Raw genomic sequence first — 23,358 nt, 5'->3', positions numbered from 1 at the left:
GAAGGAACAGAGTCAATCAAGCTGAAAAATGATGAGTTCTGTGACCCTCAGGATGAAGTCCAAATTTTTTATTCCAGTTAAATTGTTTTTTTGTTTTTGGTTTTTTAGGATGGAATAACCCTGCTGCTCAGAGCCTCCAGGGGTGGTATTCAGACCAGCAGCTCTGCTGTCTCTGGGATGTTGAAATGTGAAATCTCAGATCCTTCCTGCTCAAGACCTACTTATTCACTTCCACCTTCTCCCTTAGTCGTTTATATGCACATTGCCTCTTCCAAGGTTCTTCCCTTGTCTTACCATTCCCCTGTTATCTCCAGAAGTCTGGCAGCCATGGTAAATCCCATGCTTGGTTTCACTCTTGAATGTGAGGGTCTGGCCTCTGCCCCTGTGCATTTCTCTGACTGCCATGATCGCCCTGCGAGGGGCAGAGTGCAGAGGCCAGGTCTTGGTTGTATACTTTGAATCTTTGGGGACATGGTGCTCAAAAATGTGGGTTGATAGAGGAATGTTTATGGTGCTCTTAGTAAAAAACTGTATGTTGAGTAGAGGGTAGGAAGGTTGATAATAACGGTTGAAAGAATAAGAAAGCAAGGAAGCAGCCGTCTCCTCTCTCTAAAGGTTGCCTATGAAGAAGAAAAAAAGCAAAGGAACAGTAGCTGAAGATGCACATGGTGGAGGAGGTGTGGTAGTTCATTTTAAAGATTTCTAAGGTTCATTTGTTCATTCAGCAAATGTTTACCAAGGAAAGTATAGAGAGACCTTATTCTTTGTGAATTCCATATTTGCAGTTTCCCCTGCTTGTTAACATTTATTTGCAATTCCAGAGTTAGTGCTTGCAGTGGTTTTGGTACTTTGCAAACATGTGCTGAGTGACAAGCGGTGTGAATCATGCTCCCAGTTGAAGTTGAGCAGGATGACACTCTTTCTTGTTCCAGTTCTCATATTGCTCTATCTAGTGCTGTGATTTTTGAATTTGTGTGCTTTCGGTTGGTGATTTGGCTGTTAAAATTGTCCCCAAGTATAAAACTGAAAGTGGTGTCTCATGCATCTGAGAGTGATTAGCCTGTGATTTGCCTTACAAAGAAAATACACACATTTTAGGTAGGCTTTATTCAGGTATGTGTTAAAGCAGTGAGTTTAACATTAACAAATTAATATGTGTTACTTAAGATATCTCTAAGTAGAATCACAGATAAAACAAGACTTTGGATCAGTTGATTGTCAATTGTGTTGTGATCCAGGGCTCTACTTAACTCTATAGTTCCCCTAGTGTCACCTTTGGCCTCACCCTTAACCTGTTTATCTGGGCCTCAGCAGAGTCATCTGTAAAATGTGATATTTCAAGGCACATTTCCACCATACTATTCCATATTTATTGCTTGACCTTAAAATGTAGTTACTTGTGGAGAGCGTATTAAAGCCTATGAGAACTGGACACAAGGAAGGTGAGATGCAGCTCACCTGCTTTTCTGAGATTGGCACAGCCCTGGAAGCAGAACAGCTATTTCTTCTAAGTTGTTTGAGTTCAGAGAAGCAGGAATGCAGGTTTCTCCTGTTAAAATGTCACGCCCCTCCCCAAGGACTAAGAGCCTCTGTTCCACCCTCTTTACTGCTGTTTATAAAAGACTCCTGAAGGAGGAAGAGGGCCTTTTGCCTTTGGCTTTTACTTGGGGCTGTTGCCTTTTCCTTGGCTTTGGCTTTGGTTTGGGTTTTTCCACTTTGGGTTTTTTGGTGGGAAGCTTTTGGAAGGGAAAAGAATTACTGAAGGGAAAAGAATGGCTAAAGAGGGGTTGATAGAACGTCTACACCGAGAACTTTAACACAGGTCTTAGAAAAACTGAGCAAAAGAAGAAAAGCCAAAGAAAGAACATTACAGCGCAAGTCTAAGGACCAAGACTTTAAGAGTTGTGCATATGCAGTTTGTAGGCACAGCTGTTTGTAAGTCTGAGCACCGAGGCTTTAAGAAAGCTAAAGAGAGAGGGGACAGTGCAAGCCTGGGAGCAAAAGACTTTAAGAGAGATTAAGCTAAAGATAAGCTAAGAGAAAACATGGTACAGAGCAAGTCTAATGAAAGAGGTTTTAAGCAAGGTTTTAAAGAAGATTTTAGAAGCAAGGTTTTAAAGAACTGCAAGGAGTAAGGACTTAAAGAATAAAGATAGAGAAAAGAAGCAATGAGGGTTGTGTGTCTTCACCCAAGCGCTCAACACACCTGATCCTGTTGGCAATAATGGCGCCGATGGGTTTTGGTTCTTACTGCACCCTTAAGCTTCTGTTTCCCAGGGTCACTGTCCTGCCTCAAGTCTAGCATGAATTCTCCTTCTGCCCCAACCTCTAATCGGCATGAGCCATAAGATCCTAACCAATCAGATCATGCGGAGTCTCACTGAGGGGTATTTAAGCACCTGCCTCTCTCTCTCTCTCTCTCTGCCTCTCTCTCTCTCTCTCTCTCTCTCTCTCTCTCCTCCCCCCGCACCCGGCAATAAAGAATCTCTTGGCCAGATCACTCCTCTCCACGTGGTCACTTTTGGGGCCTACATTTGCCTACAGATCCCACTTTCTGTCTGTCTATCCTGTGTCTTTTCTGAATCTCCAGTTGCCCCCAGTTAGCCCTAGTTAGGTTCAGTAATAACCAGGAGCCAGAGAGAAAGCTATAACAAAGGAGGGAGGGAGAAAACAGTGCCCGCTCCATTTAATAACAGGACACTAAAACTTATTTTTACACCTTCCTCTGAGTCATTCATTGTTTCTCAAAACTGATTTCCTGCCCGGCCTTCTGCAGATATCTTCCAAGGATTCAACTTCAGTCAGTAAAGTACTGATTAGTATGTAAGGGCAGCTATACTGGAACCTGGTTTTGCAATTCCAGTGACAGGTTTTAATCCTCATGGTGTGTGTTAATAACTTGGTTCTTCCCACAGTGAGATGTGACTTTAGTAAATGTGTAATTGCCCTGGAGATGGGGACATGGTCCTCATTTTGCATGAAGAGTAATTATGCTGTTTGCATCATAACTTTTGTTAGAACACATGTAACTGCATTTTTTTTTTAGGTTTGATTAAGTACCTTGACAGCTTATGCCTGTCTTCTTGGAAAAGGTTTATTCATTGTCTTGAGTGGTTAAATAATTTAAAGATCACTTGAAGAATGGAGGAGAAGCAACATCGGGCACATTGATGAGGAGTTGGCTTGGGATATTTTACAGTTTGGGATACTTTACAGTTTAAATCATATATATCTGCTTTTTAGTATTTGCTCTAATTCATTATTTGATTTACCCTTTCTTCCACTTATTTAAAAAGCATGTTATCTAGAAAGACAAATCAATATTTACAGTGCATTAGTGCCACAGAGGATTTCAAATGTTGTGATGAGTCTTCATTGCTGTTTTATCCACTCTTCAAAGCAGTGAGGACATCAAACAGCCTGCACGTTGTCCCAGCCCAGTGACATCGCACGGGTCCCTCTGTGCTTCATCCAGCAGCTTAATTATTGAAGATACTTCTCTTTGAATTTTCTTTTTCATATTTCAGAGGATATACTTTGAACATCTACATAGTAAATGAATCAGAAGATTATAAGGTTAGAAAGTTTTATTATGGTATTTTTAAATGCATCAATTTTCCTAAAATTGGGGCTGAGAAATTTCAATAATATAATGACCAAATTACCTCTGACAAGAAGATCCTATTATTTCTAATTACTGTAACGGACACAAATTACATCAGATTATTAGTAATGCTGAAGGAGGCCATGGGCAACAGAATCATCCAGCAAATCATAAGAGAAGACATTATATTTGTATTTTATCCCTCTGAGGCCAAGGCAAAATTGCATTCTCTATGCAGTATTATATTTTGTTGGATGGTGAGAGGTAGGAAACCTCTCAGTGAATCAGGCAGTTGTATTCATGATTTATTTTGTGGATAAGGCTGTATGTTTATAATAATCTTACATTCAACTCCTCAGAAGACCTTTGTCATTTGTGGCTGCTTGTGTATCATTCCTTACAGCTCTTATTTATTTTCATGCTTCTGCGCTTGTAATACTTTAACCTTCTTAGAGGCATCTGATAATGGCATCTGATAATGCCTTGAGATGCTTTTATACTTTTCTTAATGTATTCATAAATTGTTATTTGTTCTGTTAGGATAAAGTTTGGTGGATGGTCACTGGTGAGGCGTGTATGTGGAAGCACATGCTTTTAGCATTCAAGGAATCTTCTAAACCCATCAGTGATTTTAGAGGCCCTAAAAGTAGAGACTAAGGCCCTAGGAAATGAACCTACATCCAGGGTCAGAAGTTTAGGCCAGTGATCTTAGCATGTGGCCTGTTGCTCCTTTAGGAGTCACTGATACCATTTCATGGAGACCATGAGGACAAAACTATTTTCAAGGCATTATTAAAATTATTCTGGAGGGTGGGGGTGTGGCTCAGCTTTAGAGTGTTTGCCTAGTTTGTGAGCAGTTTGGAGCTCTGTCCTGAGGCCTAGGGAACCTGCTCTGTCGTCGCCTGGCTTTCCATCTGCATCTGTGGTGCCCAGGCCGCGGGGGTAATATGTAGGTACTTGGCACAAATCAAGACAGTGTCTGCAAATGTATTTGTCACCCTACACATGCACAGTTTATGGAAAAGCATGCTCTTCCACTGTCTGGGTGAAACAATGGAAACAACAGTTTAAACTTGACACTGAGCACACAGAGTTCAACATTTTCTGTGACAAATGGGAGGTAGGTAGAAGTTGCCTGGGAAGATCAGTGGCCATCTTCAAAAACTTGTGTGTGATGTTTTGAGTTGCACACTGAAGTAGCCATTTTTTTCATGGAACAGAAAAGACTGGTTATTGAGAGAAGAACAGAAAGACTGGTTATTCAGAGTAGGGTGCCTGGCCGAGTTTCTAGCACATGAATGATGTGAGCCTGTCAAACAAGGCCAACAGCTGACAGTATTTGTTGCCAAAGATAAAATTCAAACTTTCTAGTGAAAAGTAGATTGTAGAAACTTACATCCTACTATGAACATGACAGCTTCCCAGTACATAACACTTTTCTGATGAGATTGGTAGAGATATTAACATATGTGATTTCCTGATAGGAAAAAATGTGTCAACATTTGTACGATTGGCATTACTCAATAACTAATATTTTCCAGATGACTAATGTTATAGAGTTTTTGTGGGTAGAAGATCCATTCAGTGTGTGAGATTGTCAAGTAGATTTAATGTAACAAAAGTTCATGTCCATATTGTAGCTGACCTTTGAGAAACTCCCATTTGTCAAGTTTTGCTATCAAAGAAGAATATTCACAGTTATCTTGATAGAATATTAAAATGTTATTCCTTCTTCCAGCTACATATTTGTGAAGTTTATTTTTCCTCGTATACTTTATCATGTTGTAGCAGATTGAATGCAAAAACAGATAGAAGACTCCAGATGTCTTTTATTAAGCAAAATGTAAAACAGTGGCTCTCTTCCCATTAAATATGCTTTGTTTTTCTGTAAAATAGTTTTTACAAACTCATGTTGTTTATGTTAGCATGTAATGGGTTTATTATTATTAGTTTAAAAAAAAAGAATGAATCCATAAATATTTAATATTTTTTCATTTTCACTTATTAAGTGGTAAATAACACTAGCAGTGACCTACATAAACAAAAGCTCTTTGAGGTCTTCAATTTTTAGCATGTGATCAGGTCCCGAGATAAAGTTTGAGAACTACGGTTCTAGGCCTGTGCCTTTCTGGCATGCTTTATTACCTTATATCATACATGTATGTCCTCCATTTAGCCTGATAGCTTGTTACTATTTCTGAAATATGCATGCCTATTGTTACAATCTATGTTTATAATTAATGTACTGTTTCTTCCACTCCCCAAAGTGAAATGATGCTATGAGTTAAATCAGTGCATATAATTCTGCTTTGAAAACAACAAAATTCTTCCCTTTTATAAATCTGAGGCTAACATTTATATCCATAGGTAGCCAGAAATGGAATTTGTCTTCTTAAAAATCTAAACATAGATCTGCTGTATGATCCAGCAATCCCACTGTTAGGGATATACCCAAAGGAATGTGACACAGGTTACTCCAGAGGCATCTGCACACCCATTTTTATATGCAGCACTATTCACAATAGCCAAGTTATGGAAACAGCCAAGATGCCCCACTATTAACAAATGGATTAAGAAAATGTGGTATTTATACACACTGGAATTTTACTCAGCCGTGAAGAAGAATGAAATCTTATCATTTGCAAGTAAATGGATGGAACTGGAGAACATCATCTTCAGTGAGGTTAGCCAGGCTCAGAAGACCAAAAATCATATGTTCTCCCTCATATGCAGACTTTAGATCTAGGGCAAATACAGCAATGTGGTTGGATTTGGAGCACATTATAAGGGATAAGCACTCATGGGAAGCATGGGGATAGGTAAGAAACCCAAAACATGAAAGTATTTGATGTCTCTACTATTAGAGGAACTAATACAGAAACCTTAAAGTGACAGACCCCAACATGGGAAGGGGATCAGGAACTAGTGAAAAAGTCAGTAAGAGATGAATTAACTTGGGATGTAACACATTGGTACATTTTACCTCAACCAGCAAAAACGCTTTGTCTCTCTTATTATTGCTTTTGTTTTCTCTCCAACAAAATTAGAGATAAGGGCAGAACAGATTCTGCCTGGAAGTGAGGGGGGTGGGGGGAGAAAGGGAGTGGATGGGGGATAGGGGCGAGCAATGACCCAAACAATGTATGCACATGTGAATAAACGAATATAAATTTAAAAAAAGGAATTTGTCTACTAATATATTGCTGAATAATTAAATTTCCTGGTTTGGATAGTGACTGAACACTGGCCTAGAGCCTCACATCTCAACTGGGAAATTGTTCTGTGGCTCTAGGCTCCTCTTGTCCTCATTCTGAGCCCCCATCTTACTCATCTGTGATGTGAGTCCCATGTTTTTCTGTTGTGACTAATGCAGAGATCCATATTTTAAAAAATACTTCCAGCCAGGCACCAGTGGCTCACACCTGTAATCCAAGCTACTCCGGTGGCAGAGATTAGGAGGATCACAGTTTGAAGCCACCCTGGGGAAATAGTTTGTGAGACCCTGTCTTGAAAAACCTTATCACAAAAAATTGGGCTGGTGGAGTGACTCAAGGTAAAAGCCCTGAATTCAGGCCCCAGTACCACAGGGGGAAAAAAATCGAAGTCCTCCAAGTTAAGTTATTGGCTTTAATACATTGTTACTAGTATGTGTGCATTTGTGAGCTGGATAATAATGGCTTATAATTTTCATGAAACCACAAAACCAGGAAGAAATTATAAAGCAATCTGCATCCAAGTGGGCAGCAGCATCATTGTGAGAGATAATGACGCCTTGCTGACTCTAACTCTTTGGCAGTATGAATATAGAGTCACCCTAGGGTCTTAGTCTCTCTCTCTCTTTAACATATTCAATCCACACAAAGTAATTGGACATATTTATGGAGTAGAGTGTGATGTTTCCTTATGCATACAGTACATAGTGATATTTGTATAGAACATGTAATGGGTAATAAGCATGTCCATTTTCTTAAACATTTAAGCAACATTTCTTTGTATTGCAAATATTCAAAATCCTTTGTTTTAGCTATTTTGAAATGCATATTAAATAATTGTTAAAGGTAGCCTCCCTACTGTACTATAAAACACTAGAACTTATTCTGTCATTTATCTGTATTCACTCACCCACCTCTAGTCCTTCCCCCGTCCAGTCACCAGCCTCTAGTGCCTACTCTTCTGTTTTCTGCTTCTGTGAGGCCAGCTTACAAAGCTTGCCCCTGAGAATGAGATCGTGTGCTATATGTCTTTGTGCACCTGGCTTACTCCAGGTAATGTTATATTGGGTCTTTTCATTTGGACCAGATTAGGCTGCTTTTCTGAACTATGATGACCGTGTTCCTACAGCCCTTCAAACTGTGAGGAGACCTGCATTTCAGCATCATTAAGATGTCACTTGTCATTCCTCCTTTGAGAACTCACCGTGTACTTCTTCCATTGAGTTTTGTGCCCTTCTCCTCAACCTGGCAAGCAACTCTAGGACACCCTCTTGAATTTGACAATGGGCACAGAGATAAAAGTGAGGCCTGGAATTATATGGGGGGTATTCGGTTAGCAGGCAGTGCCATGAAAAGACCCAGATTATATTTATATTAATCTTTGTAATCAATTTCATTAAAATTAAAACATGGTTGAATGTGTGAAGCACTCACAGGAAGGGCTGTGGGGCAGCCATCACAATGCAGTTTGTGTAGATGCTGTCCTGGCTGTGTGCCCTGCAGCCCCCTGGCAGAGACAACCCACACAGTCTGCAGCCTCCCTGTCTCTAAGCCCCACAGTTAGGTTTCTTAGAGAGTTACAGATGCATAGAGAGATAAAATGCAAATTATTTTTATCTGTGTTAGACTAATAGATTAGCACAGTGCTCTCATCTAGTCAAAAGATAATGGTCCTAATTATTTGTCTAATCGAAATCACGTATGCAATGTATTCTCTGGAGGAAGTTTACAAACACAAATTGGAGTAAGTTGTTTTGTGTGGCTGAGCCAATTCAATGAAATTATATAGCTCCTGAATTTAGTTTGGAATTGAATACACATAAAAGTATATTTTACTATAGGTTGTGGGTACTCCTTTGATTCTTATGGCTGCACAATTTTTAAAGACCTTCTCCTGTGAGCTAATAGTATATCTTTGAGACTTAAAACTAAGGGGTGGGGAAGAGGATAGGGGTGGAAGATGGGTGTGCATAATTGCTTAATGACCGAATAACTAACTACCCTGTCATTGGAAATCGACAGAACACACATCTAAGTAACATTACTGTAATTGTCTAGAGTATTTTAGTTCTGTACCTCCCCCACCTATTTGGTTACAGTTTTCATTTAAAGATTCTGGGAATAACTTGTTGCCTTCTGAAAGAGAACTTTCCTTGTAACAAGAACTTGGAAATATTAACAACACATAAATGTGTATAGTTGTGAGTGACTATGTAGTTCTTACTGGCTGTTTTTGTTTATTTGTTTTTGCAAAGAATAAGCAGTGATGGCTGTCACAGGTATTTACATACACTTATAAAACCAGAAATGATCCTCTGTAATTTTCGTGTATGTGTTTCTCCTAGCAAATTAAGATAACCAGCAATAAATGAAATGACGAGCATTTTCCCTTCTCTGATAATGCTGCTTCAGGTGTAGTTTTGTTACCAAATCCTCTGATGTAGAGCAAATGTTAAATGCAGTAGTATTACTGTGATTCATATACTTCTGTTTTTTCTGATCATTTCTAATTTGGATACTTATTGGATTGATGGTGGTTCAAATGTATCCAGCAGTTATGTGAACAGACTGTCTTCAGCATCCTCACGGATTGTTGTGTCCACACCATTGACCCATGCCTCCATTTCTCCAAATTACTTCTTCTAGAGTAAAGGATAAGTTTATTGCTTCATGGTTTAAACTATTGGGCTAGAGTTGTTTTTTAACATAAAGTCTTGTATCCTTGTTTTTTGAAAACAGATTTTTCTTTTTTTTTATTATTCATTTATTCACATGTGCATACATTGTTTGGGTCATTTCTCCCCCTCCCCCCCCCATTTCCCCCCTTAGTTCCAGGCAGGTCCTGTTCTGCCTGTATCACTAGTTTTGTTGAAGAAAAGACACAAGCATAATAAGGAAGACAAAGTGTTTTTGCTAGTTGAGTTAAGGATAGCTATACAGAAATATTCCTACCATTGCTTTCGTGTACACATGTTATGACCCATGTTGATTCATCTCTAACTGATCTTTACACTGGTTACTGATCCTCTTCTCATGATAACCTCTGTCACTTTAAGGTTTCTGTATTAGTTCCTCTGGAGTGGGGACATCAAATGCTTCCATGTTTTGGGTTTTCTACCTAATTCTATGTCACCCGTATGTGCTCTCTCTCCTTGTCATGTGTTCAAGTCCAACTACATTGCTGCATTTACCCTAGATGTAAAGTCCGCATATGTGCAAGAACATACGAAAACAGATTTTTCTACACATAACTTCATCCAAAATTTTGTGTCTTCTGCTTATGTTTCTGAGTGATTTCAGCTGGTGAGTGGGGATTCTGGTTCTGACTTTGCCAGTTACAAACTCATACGCTTTTATTCTTCTCTCTGCTTTTTTATAGTTCTGTTTCTCCTCTGCTGTCACAGTGATCCTGTCTGCCAAGATGTTCCCAGTGGTACTAACACAAGTGTTTGCCTGAATTTGTTACTGACTTTGTTACAGCAGTTACAAGCAAACTCTTCTGTATGATGACAGTTGCTAAATTCTCTTTCACATAATTGTGTCTGAGTATATGGCAAAACCCACCTGTGTGTTCACATAGTCATTTTAAGATTGTCTTAAACAAAATAAATATTTTTGTACTCTACACTTTCTAATAATACTTTATCAAATAAAAGAAGCATTCTGTTCAAGAAAATTCTTTTACTTAACTAGACAAGCAGTGTCTAGAGTGTATATTTTTAGTTCATTAGATAAAAAGTTAGATGAAATAAATGTGTGTATTTGGTTAATTTGTTATTTATCTTTTATAACATGTATGATAGCTTATTTTGGTATCCTGGATGTTCAAGAAAATTCTTTTAATTGACTAGACAAGCATCAAGCATTGTTTAGGTTTGTATTTTTAATTCATTAGATACAAAATTAGATGAAATGTGTATAGTTGCTGGATTTATTATTTAGCTTTTATAACGTATGTGATAGCTTAATTTGGAATACTGGAGTATTAAAGCAGTAATGATTATTGTTGTTGCTCTGTTGAGTATACACTGTGTGCTGGACACTGTTGTCTCTTTAGTCCTCATAATACCCTCATGAAAGAGGGTATCATTTTATTGTTAGTCCAGTAGGAAGGGACTAGAGGCAGAGGACAGGTAAGTAACTTGACTTGATGCCACACAGAAAGCAGGTAGAGAAGCCTATATACCAGCCCAGACAATCTTCAGAGCCAGATACCTCACCATGTCTTGTTAACCAGAAGTGTTTTAAAGTAATCAGTGGAATTTGTATTTAGAATGCCATCCCACTGACTTTTTTAAACAAGTGTTATTGTATTCTGTAATTCGTGGGCTTTAATTGTATGTGTTCCGACATATGGTTTTCAGACTTTACTGTCTAATTTTTAAACCCAGTGTTTTCTTTGTGTTTATAGATATGCCTCTTCATGTTCGTCGAAGTAGTGATCCAGCTTTACTTGGTCTCTCAACTTCTGTCAGCGATAATAATTTTTCATCTGAAGAGCCCTCAAGGAAAAACCCCACCCGTTGGTCAACAACAGCTGGCTTCCTCAAGCAGAATACTGCTGGTAGCCCCAAAGCTTGTGACAGGAAGGTAACCTCCTCCACTTGTGTCTGCATCTCCTCTCCTCAGTGTCAGTGATGAGTGTCCCCGTTAGGTGGCCCATGCTCTTCTAGGACAGCCTCATTGTGGTCCTGAGTGTGTACATCACTGACTTTCACAGCAAATTTCAGATAACCTCCTGTTTTACATCATGCTTGAGTTTTCTGATAAATTTCAGTGTTACTTATGGTGAGCATTTATCTATATATTCATGTTTTGAATTGGTAATATATTTGTATTTTTAAAAAGGAAATACTCTTTTTTTTTTTTTTTAACCCCCTGGCCCTTGGGATGGAAGCCAAGGCTCAAACATTGCTAGTCAAGTGCTCTGTCACTGAGCCTGTGGCCCTCCAAAAGGAAAACCCCCAACATGAAATGTGTTCCCTATGAAGTCCCCTTCCCATTTTGTCTCCTTGTCCCCTCCATTTCTATTCATAGGCAACTCCTTCATTTGCTTTCTGTATGTCCTTACAGGGATAATTTAGACATGCACAATGATCCATGTTACCAGAGGAGGTGCATTAAACAACTTACAGGTTAAAGAACTTTAAGCATGATACTTTATTCTTACTGTCCGATTGATATTTTTTAATCCCCTGTAAGTTTCCCTTCAAACTGGAAGTGTGCCATCTAGTCTTAATATGGTTTGCTTTCTTGACCTAATTAATTTTAGTTCTTGATTTAATTTATTTAGTCCAAATAAATAAGCATAAGTCTCTGTAGTCTATTTTCAAAAATCCACTTGTTAATGCTGTTTGTTATCTCCTCCTATAGAACCCCTATCTCCCTATTCCACCATACCTCCAGCCTTTACCCAATGAGCTATGTGTTTGCCATTTTCACTGCTGAATCTGTAGAATAAATGCTCAATAAACATCTGTCAATGAATCATTAAACATTTTCAATGTAGCCAGAAATTCAGCACAGTATGTAATGAGAAATATGAAACAGTGTAATCACATTAGTATCAAAATGGATGTAGTTTGAGATTATCTTGATTTGTGCTTTTCATCTATGTAAAAATGCCTGTTAAAATTTCCTGTTAGCTTTGTTTTGCATTTCAACAAATTCCTGTCTGTATAGTTCAAGTAAAAAATGCACATAAGGATACATAAGTTTAAATTTAGAAGGACCAGGATAGGAATGTAACTCAAGGTACAGACTGGTCTAGCTTGCACAAGACTCTAGGTTTGTTCTCCAGTACTGCAAAAACAATAGTAATACTAATAGTAATAGTAATAAATAATGTCAAAATCGACAAGAATCTATAAGAAAAAATAGAGTGTACTTTAGTTTCTGAAATATTTCATTATTATACATTCTATGAGGAACCACATTGAGCTATCTTCTCATTAAGATCAGCTTGAAACTTTATTATTTAGTGTACTATCCAGTGAAGCTGAATCTAGCTCATGAAAAGGCCTCATGACATTTAACTTATGTTTAGAATAGATCTAACTTTATGTGGGAATTCACAAGTGTATAAGCAAGTCAAGGATGCAGTTTTAAAAAAAGAACTTTCAAAGAGTTTCATCAGTTGAAGGATGCAGGTCAGAAAAGGCATTAATGTAACCAGGGCTTTCTTTTTAAGTCATTCAACATCTTGAGGGTGTGATTCAGCTGCAGTCTCAGCAAACAGAACTGGTTTTACTATAAAATACATTTCAAACATGAAAGGACTTAGTATGTAGCATTTTTTTCGCATGACATCATTGGAAGTGCTCATACAGCATGTCTGAGCCTGGGCCTGAAGCGTTTTGAAAACTGTATAGTGGCACACATCTGGCCTGCCTCTGTCACAGGAGGGAGCAACAGGAGTCTATTCATTGGACACCAGCATGCTCACTCCAGGTGTGTTCACTGTGTCTTTCCTCACCTGGGAAGCTGGACATTGAACCCTGAAATGTTACATGGCTTTACCCCAAGGAAATCCTCTCTCATTAGTGCCCATAAAAATCTCATGTAGTGGTATGAATCAATGTGAAGAGGCGAGTATTGTTTGTGCGCAGACTCTGTCCTGTGAGTATGTGTTGGGAGGGTCTGGAGCCCAGCCTGGAAGTAAAGGAGGGCATGCACAGGGAGTGAGGTGCTCACTGCCAGTGGACCACACACACCTCACTGGCCTTGCTTTAAATAACATGTCTGTCATCAAGAAACACTGGGAAAATGAGTTGAGCAAAATAAAAGTATCCATAACTTCAAATCCAAGCAGCAAGCCAGTATTAAATTGTTAGTGAAGACACTGGGAGTTGTGCTATATCCGTATATTTACATCCTGATTATTTCTGTTTTCGCATCTCCACATTTGTGAATTTTATAGAAAATATTTTTAGGGAATGTTAAATTTTCCATTGTCAGGTGTACTGTAGTTGATTTATCTTCCTCCCATTGTAGGATATTTACACTATTTCCATTTAAATATCAGTGTTGTGAGACACTGATAATATTTGTCTTAGAAATTGTTACATATTCAGTAAGCTTTTTCGCTATATGCAGTAGTATTTCATATAGCCGGATGCCACACTTTCCTTTGGTCTACACATATCTTTCTGGGTGAAATCATATTCACAAACACACAGAGAGTGTAATGTGTAATGACCTTTGAATTTTCTTTTGCTTAACCTTTCAAATACTAATCTGTTAATCTTATCTAAATTGTATGCTATTTGTATTTTAGTGTAAGAGATTTGTCATATATGATACCATATTTTCAGTTATAAAAAACTTTCCATCTTTTCAATAGTCAGAAAGGAGGCTGGAAGAAAGCATACTTGTTGATTGAGTGCAAAGCAGTAAATATATTTATTTCTTTTTAGCCCATGAGAGCTTACCTTTGCCAGGCAATTTTAAGAATTTGTTAATGCTTATCAATTTGTAGTAGGTCAGGTGTTCTTTATAAAAACATGGACATAAGTTAGTTAAGCATTCAGTCCTTGGACAACTCATCTTCATATTTGGCTTCTGTTCTTTCAGATTGCATAAGAAAGCAAGTAGTTTTAGAATAGTGCTACTAATCAATTAAAATCTTTTGTTTCTAGCAAGGATGTTCCAACCTGATATGCTTGAACAGAACCATGCTGAACTCCCTCCAGTGGTTCAATACTCCAGATAGGAAGTGCAGTCTTGCTACTTCAAACTGATAATAACTCATTCCACTAGGAGGCTTAAGGAAATGCACACAAACTTTGATGAGGCTAAGCCAACCTTGAACTTGGAGAGTCAAGGGTTCTGTGGGCATCTGCCTTTTAAAAAATGTTTATACTTTTATTGGCAGGCGAGATATGGAGGGGATGAGAGTCTTCCTTTTTTTTAAAGATCTTTGGGATGTTGCTCATTACTGCTTGCAGCATTTCGCGACTGACTGCCCTTTCCTCTGTTTTAGAGAACATTTTGTTCATTCCTTGTGTGGTATGTATCTTGCTTGAAGCTGTATTTTCATTTGAGATTTCATATGTGGTTAATATTTCATCTTGGGAAGGACTATTTTAGTCAGTGTGAATACTCAAGTCACTTTCCCACCCCTTTAGTCGTCCTTACTCAGTCTGTGTCACTGTGACTAAAGAGGCCAACAGGTAGGTGGGGAGCCTTTGATTTGTCCTGTCAAAAAAGTTGTAATGAGGTGCTTGGCAGAATATGCCTGCTGGGAAGTCCAAGGATAAGGACTGTACTGTTTTCACTGTGCAGTTCTCATAAGACATTGTTCCTTTCCCTAAATAATGACAGGTGTTCTTTTTCTGAGTTACACACCCCCTACCCACTAAAAAAGTATTAAAAATAGGTAGATTTCGCACTAAAAACTGTGTGTTGACATGTTTCCGAGAGACATTCTTACTTGATTAGGGAAAGGGGAAGAAAGTGATAATGAAAACATGTCACCTTGGTATCATTAGCTTTTTTGCTTTTTTAAAATTTCTCAAAGAGATCTTGGAATGCTTCTTACCCCTTGGGTTCTTATTTCTGCTTTATTTAGCTTCTTGGCATGTGTGGTTTCTTTCTAGTTCCTCCTGATATACTCACCCTTTTGGAAGGGGTGCTTTCTTAATTATGCCTCTTATCTCTCTTTCCTTTTTATTAGAAATGTTAGTTCTTTCTTCAAAATTTTTTGCAGTATTGGGGATGGAACCCCAGCCTTTGCATATGCATTCTACCACTGTCTAGAAAACTATTTTTATAAGCATTTCTTGGAGTATATTTTAAGGTACTCTAGTTTTTTTTTTTTTTCCCCTCTGATAACTTAATTATGCCTATACTTCTCCCTTATGAAGTAATGAAGCTCTGATGAAGCAGACAGATCATTTGCAATCTTGAACAGGAGTGATGTTCAGGACTTCTGGGAAGCATAGCTCTGCATATGTGTTCATACAGATGCAGGCTGTCCTTACTGCTAGTGGGACTCAGCCAATCTTCCTTATTTGTGTGGTACTCAGAGAATTTTCTTATGTCTCATAAGTATTGACAGTTTACAGAGTGTTCTATTGTGTGCTGAGCTTTTTAGAGATGGTGCTTATTTTTTTTTTTTTGGTGGGTTTTCTGTTGTTTGACATTTATATTTTTGCCAATTTTGTTTGCTCTTATAAGTAACCTTTTAAATTGCCCTTCAGAGAATATCCTTATATATCAATTGATGTTGACATCTCTCATTATTTTCTTAGACTAGATTCTTGGAGTAGATTTATTTGATCATGGAGCTGAACATTTTAAAAAGTCATTGGTAATTGTTTCATATAAATTCATGAACAACCAAGTATGAAGTACTTGTGATATATATAGCACTGTGAGAGGAGCTAGACAGGTTGAGGTGGGCTTAGGAGGTGAATTATGAAAAAAGAAAGATGAAACTGAGCTTGTTTCTGAGTTCCAGAAGTTACTGTCATCCTTAAAAGAAAACATCCTAAATGGTTTTGCTTGAGGGTGCATTACGATTACCTGTGGACTTCTAAGATACTAAACATACTCATACCAACAGATTGCTTTACCTAAAGCAATCCAGGAAATGTGTGTGTATGTGTGTGTGTATTTCTTTAACTCTTGATTCCAGGGCTCAATCTTTGTGATTATCTTAGATTTAATTGAAATGGAAAAAATGTACTTGCCCATTTAAGAGAGCATAAATAGGAACTGGGCATGGTGGTGAACACCTGTGATACCAGCACTTGGTAGGCAGAGGCAGGAGGATCTTTGACTTCTAGACTAGTCTTGGCTGTATAGCAAGACCCTTTTTCAAAATTGAGCAAACAAAAACCGGATGCCCAGGGGCAGATAGGAGTATAAAGGCTATCTTGATGTGTCTTCTTTTTAGGCTGTATTTTAAAATCGTAGCCCAGTAAACCATGTGTTTGGATTGCATGAGTTCCTCATTTTCAAATGAAAGCCCATTAAAATGAGCTTATTTAGAATGTTTTTTTTTTAAATGTCTTATTGAAATATTGGAACTTCCTATTTCAATGCAAAGATAGAATTATTTTGTTTTTTGGTGGTACTGGGGATTTAACTCAGGGCCTTCAGGGTTGAACTCAGGGCCTGCTTTCTAGGCAGCCTCTTGAACCACATCCCAGACCTTTTTGCTTTAGTTATTTCTTAGATAGGGTCTTGTGTTTTTTTTTTTTTTTGCTTGCCCAGGGCTGGCTCCTCCTACCTATATCTGCAGCAGAGCTGGGATCGCAGGCATTCAAAACCATAGCACTATGCCCAGTGAGTTGGGGGTGGGTTGGGGGGAGTCTCACTAATTTTTTGTCTTGGCTGGCCTAGAACAGAGTTCATCTTGATCTCTACTTCTTTTTTTTTTTTTTAATTTTTTAAATTGTTTTATTATTCATATGTGCATACAAGGCCTCGATTATTTCTCCCCCCTGCCCCCACCCCCTTCCTTACCACTCACTCCACCCCCTCCCTCTCCCCCGCACCCCCTCAATACCCAGCAGAAACTATTTTGCCCTTATCTCTAATTTTGTTGAAGAGAGAGTATAAGTAATAATAGGAAGGAACAAGTGTTTCTGCTGGTTGAGATAAGGATAGCCAAACAGGGAGTTGACTCACATTAATTTCCTGTGTGTGTGTTTTACCTTCTAGGTTAATTCTTTTTGATCTAACCTTTTCTCTAGTTCCTGGTCCCCTTTTCCTATTGGCCTCAGTTGCTTTTAAGGTATCTGCTTTAGTTTCTCTGTGTTAAATAGTAGCAGAGAAACTAAAGCTGATCTCTACTTCTTGAGTGACTGGGATTACAGGTGTGTGTCACTGCACCTGACCCTGCAATAGTGCTTCTAGGTAGAAGCTGTGATAGTGTTTCTGTCTGCTGTTCCTTTGTGCCTATTTCCCACCACCCAATGCCCTCCTTATTAGTTAAATGTGTATTTGAAAACATATGGCCAAGATGTGCTTTTCCCAATGTCACCTATCAGGTCACCAACACTAATGCAGACACTGGCACCTCTAGAACATGCCTACTACCTGTTTTCTAAAACCTTTCCCCCATTTTCTTGAAAGTGAGAACATTTTTACATTAACTGTAAAATATGTAACATATACTCATAGTAGATGAATAATTTATGTTGAACCCTTGTGCATGTTTCTTTTAAATAGCCTTTTTGCTTATTTATTTATTTATTTATTTATGTATTTATTTATTTATTTATATTATGAAGTGTTGTTCTACATTGACCTCTCTGCTCCCTCATTCCTCTAAAAAACCCTTTAGTTTTCTGGTCTCTGTCTTGTGAGAAGCAGATGTGTAAGGCCAGTTGTCATATTGTTAATTCTGAAACTACCAGTATCATCCATCAGCTGTCTATTGAGAAATAATTCCTCGTCTTTCAGCTATTCGCATGCCCAGCATAGCTGCCAGCTATGTTTACAGTAAGCATCCAAAGCCCCAAAGGGTGAGCTGAGATCGTTCTTCAGAGCCACGCTCCTCTGTGACAGACTGGTAGCTGTGTTTAATTTTCTTCAGTAGTTGCTTCAAGGGAGATCCAGCTGAGACCCAGATCTGAGACTCCTTTGCTACAGCATCTGTATTTCCTGTTAAAGAACTCTAAAACTGCAAATCTCACCGTTCTGTTTTGCATATTAAAAGACCTTTCAGGCAGTGATGGTTATAATCATTACTACAATAAGCCCACTTGAGGTGCCAAGCCTACCTAGTCTGCACAGTGAATGACCTTGTCTTATCTATTTCTGTGTCACATTTAGGAATATAATCTACCTTCATATGCTTTAAATATTGTAATTTGTGCTCACTTATAAAATCATATGGGGATATTGAGAAATTTTTATTTGAGCCTGGATGTGATATTTTTAGAGTTCCTAAACCATTCCAGGAATATAAATTCAAAATAATATCAGAATCTTTATTGAGCACCCTTATAGTTACATATAGTAGGGAGAAAGAAATATGCTACACCTGTTTTTTTTGTAGGTGAGGATCAAGAAACAACACTGACTACATTATATTGATCAAAACTTCACAAAGTCTTTATCCACTTAAAATATTTTGATCTCCTCTCCTCTTTTTTAATTGGTTTTTGTAATTTTTGATCATTTAGTTTATAAACTTACCTATTTTCAGTTGGGAAGTTAGATCCAGCCACTTCAGGTCCTGTGATTAACAAGAAAAGTATCAGTTGGAATTGCTGGGGTCTGGAGCTACTGGAGTTTGCATTCTAGCCATGCCAGCTTTGAGCATCCTTAGTTTTAATTTGCATGTACTCCCAGTGCCATCTAGTTCTTGACTGCCCTTGGAAAAATGCATTCTAATCAAAGGTTTTTGCAGCTTGGGGGTAGAAATGTTTTCCTTTTTGTATTAGTAGCTTCAAGTTGCTATAATGAAACATCTGTGGTTAACTTCCAAAGAGCAAAGGTTTATTTTGGCTCCTATTTCTTGGTTCCAGTATAAATCAGGTGATCCCATGACTTTGAGAATCATGTAAGAGAGCATCCAGTGAGCATCATGGCTGGAGTGTGTGGTGGAGCAAACTCCCATAAAGAAGGAAACAGGAAGGGGCCAGATCCCGCAATGCCCTGTAAGCCATGCCATCAGGGCCTCAAGAGCACCTATGATTTACTTCTTAGAGGTTGCCACCAGTATCGTCACCTGGGGACCAAGCTTTCAGCAGTATGTGGACCTTCCAGTAGGCACTACCCATATTCAACACTACCTACCTTCTCTCTAACCTACATCTGTTTCTGGGACTTTGATATTTTCATGGAAACTAGCTATGCTGTCTTGAGTATTTGTTATTCTTAGGCACTGTGCTGTACTTGGTGTGTTGCACATTATATCTCAGTCTCCTCTGAGGTATAGATAACTATTGTATTGCCACTGTATTGATGAGAGCAGATGGAGCCTCAAAGAATTCAAATCATTCACCTCATATGGAAGCCAGTTGTTACATGATAAAGTTGCAGTATGAGCCTAGATTCTCTACTTTTTGTTGTTGTTGTTGTTACTGGGACTGGGAGTATAGCCCAGTGGTAGAGGGCTTGCCTACCATTTTTGAGACTCTGAGTTCCATCCTCAGCACCAAATAAATGAAGGAGAGGGGAGAATGAAAGGGAAGGAAAGGGAAACAGTAGAAGACCTGCCTAGCAAGTGTGAAGTACTGAGTTCAAACTTCAGTACCACCAAAAAAAAAAAAAAAAGAGATTCTGTGCTCTTAACAAGTATGCTATCTCCCAGCATATTTATAGATTTTGTACATGGCCAAATAACTATTTGGTTGATTATTTCAAACCATAAAATATTTCATAACTACCTTATCATGCCTTAGCATATTCATCTCTAACGTTTTCAGTAAGAAACTTTAAAAAGATGAGTATAACAAATACCAAGCATTTATTTATTGTTAACACTGGCATAATTTTTGAAAACCTCACCAGGTCTATATTAATCTTTATCCTAGTCTTAAATAAAAATGTACTTAGCTTCATTAGTGTCACTGCTAATAGTCAATTATGATAACTGGTCTCTGTTCCTTTTCACTCCCATTTTTGTGTTTGCTTTCTCTAATCTTTGGGGGTTGTATTGCTTTTTGAGAAATGATATACTCAGCCTTCTTCTTGACGTCTATCTGTACATTGCTTAATACTGCTTAGCAGACACAAAATGATATCATTGAATAATAACCCAAGAAGTAAAGTAATTCTCCTGCAGTTCACACTGATATTAGTAGGTGACTGAGTAAAAGATACGCAGGGGTGAAGGAACACATTTCTTTACAGAAGAATTCACATATATGTGTATATATATAAAATACTCCCCCTTATGGAAGCTTGAACTTAATTTTCTTCTTCCTTAAGATTGGCTGTATTTAACAATTTGTTTCCAATGAGTAGAGATAGAAAGTGCATGGTACTGACCTGTAGTGAAGAAATGCTGTAGATTCACCTTCACCAAATGTCTAAGGTTCATTATTTACCTCTGATCTGAGGTCATGAAGTGGGCACATCACCTCATTGTGAAACTACTGTTTTTACCCATGTGAGTTATGCGTAGATTGAGAGGGAGATGTGGGAAATTTCATTACTCAGAAATTAGCTAGAAATTGGGCACTGAGGTGGGTAGGACAGCCATGGGAACTGTCTGGTCATCCAGATGTCTGCAGAAGCATTTATTACAACTTTGTTGGATTCCTGTTTCATTCTCAGATAGTGAAAGGTTAAGCTGGATGTCCTCTAGCTTATTCCTTCCAACTTCTAAATTCTGCATCTAGGGCCAGGGATGTATCTCAGAAGTTGGAGGGCGTGCCTAACATGTGCAAGGCCTGGGCTTGCTCCTCAACAAAACAAAACATCCATATTCAAAATTTTTCATGACATTCTGAGTTATTGAAGTGGACTAGGAACAGTGGGGAAAATTGGTTTGAACAGGTACTCTGAATGAGGTGGAGTTGGCTGCTCTTTCTCTTCCCTTTTGATGCTCTGGTCTGTCCACGAACAGATCTGTGACCTTTTTATTTTCATCCAACCCGGATCTCCATGAAAGATTTTGACCAGCCCTTTTCTGATTGGATTCCTGTATGTTCATAGCCTGATGCAGTTTTTTTGAAGGTTATTTTTCTTCTCCGATATGAAGATTGTGACCAAGCTGGTGACCAGGTATAGATTGTGAGTTAAAACTAAAAGGTTATTTCTGGTTTGTCAGTGTATTAACTGGAAGGGTTTATTAAGGAAATTGTTGGCAAACAGCTGTAATTTTCAAATGGGGACTTATATATTAGTGTGACGACATTGACATGTTTGGTGTACATGTTCAGAATTCCTGAGTTTCTCACTAAACTGCATGTAATTGTATATACTGGAAGCTACTGAGTCTGTGTCATAATGACTGGAAAAGTCTGTATAACATGTAGAGATCAACAGTTTAGATTTTCAGGCTAGAATGAGTTTTCAGAACTCTGAATGATACTTTTTAACTTTCAAAGGAGATAAGTCCAGTGAAAATTTGATGTATATGTGCTAGGAAATTTTATTTTGTATGTTATTAATTTGCTTGGATATTTAATTTACTTGGGTAAATTATTTCAATATTTATTACTAATTTCTGTTCAAAATGTAAAATTCATTTAAATCTGCCAGTGGCTTACACCTGTAATCCTGCTACTTAAGAGGTTGAGATTGGAAGGACTGAGGTTCCAGGCCAGCCCGTGCAAGTAGTTGAGACCTCACCTCCGAAATAACCAGAGCAAAACGTATGGATTTTTAGTTTCCTTTTTGTCTTGTTAGAACAAGTCTATAAACAGATTCTTTCCTTTGTCTCCTCCGTGTCTCTCATTTATAGCTGTTAAGAATATGGGGGAAATTTATGCTTGAAAAGAAAAGTAAGGTAGTAAGATGTGCAGCTCATTCACTGCTGAGTATTGGCTTAGTGATAACAGATAATAAAGAAACAAACCATATGCCTTCAGATCAACAATAGTAGGCATGTCACATAGAATATTAGTGACCATGGATTTCCAATAATGTCTTTTAAGTTCATTATACACTTGCCCCCCCCCCCCCACCCCGCTTAACTGCAGGGAATACATTCCAAGACTCCCTGTGGATGCCTGAAATTTTAGATAGTACTGAACCCTATAATTTAGTGCTTTTTCCATCTTAACTAAGCACTTATTCTGTAGCTTTTGTAGTTTGAAGTGCAACTGCAAAACGGGAACCAATTTATTTTTCTTTCTTCATGATTTCATGTATAGAAGATTCTTTCCTACTGTTGATCATAACAACCTCAGCATATGCTTTTTTTCTTTCCTAATTAAGTTGAGAACTTTCACCTTTTGACTTAAAGGAACTACTTTACTGCCTCTCTTTGGTTTATCTGAATAGCAGGCCTCACTGTTTTGTACTTTGGGGCCATCATTAAGTAAAATGAGGATCACTTGAGCTCAAGCACTGTGCTACCGTGGCAGTTGATCTGGTCACTATGATGGCTATTAGGGGACTATTATGCAGGCGGCATATACAGTGTGTATTACTGGACAAAGATATGATTTGCTTCCTGGTTGGGACAGAGCAAGAGGGCACAAGATTTCACCACCTCTGTCATCATCTCCTTAGAATGGTGCACAATTTAAAACTTAATTGTTTATTTCTGTAATTTTCTATTTCACATTTTTGGACTGTGGCTGACTATGGGTAACTAAAGCCTCAGAAAGCTAAACTACAGATATGAGGGACTACTGTGCTTCCAAATAGCCATGCATCTCGTGTAAGGCCTGGCAGGCAGAGCATCCCTCATCCATAAATTCATAATCTGAACGTGTTTGAGTGCGGCCATGACATCACGATTGGAAATTCCATAGCATGAAACTTTGTTTCATGTGCAAAATTACTAAAATCTTCTATAAAATTATCTTCATGCTATGTGTATAAAGTGTATATGAAACTCATATTTTTATTCTTGTGTCCCATCCCCAAGTTCTCTCATTATGTATATACAAATATTCCCAAATATGA

General features: G+C 38.2%; 1 protein-coding gene across 39 annotated transcripts in view; it reads left to right on the top strand.

Annotated features, from left to right (window-relative positions):
• Window positions 1-23,358, top strand: part of Pard3 (par-3 family cell polarity regulator) — a 689,221-nt gene that overhangs the window by 275,672 nt on the left and 390,191 nt on the right. For all 39 annotated transcript variants that reach the window (XM_074056357.1, XM_074056355.1, XM_074056356.1 and 36 more), the window contains one exon: window positions 11,228-11,406. In XM_074056357.1, coding sequence (XP_073912458.1) covers window positions 11,228-11,406 — 179 coding nt within the window. The remainder of the gene's footprint in view (window positions 1-11,227; window positions 11,407-23,358) is intronic.

Source organism: Castor canadensis, chromosome 15 (assembly GCF_047511655.1).
Source record: "Castor canadensis chromosome 15, mCasCan1.hap1v2, whole genome shotgun sequence".
Taxonomy (NCBI): Eukaryota; Metazoa; Chordata; class Mammalia; order Rodentia; family Castoridae; genus Castor; species Castor canadensis.
Note: the sequence above shows the minus strand (reverse complement) of the source record. Positions and strands in the feature narration are given on the sequence as shown.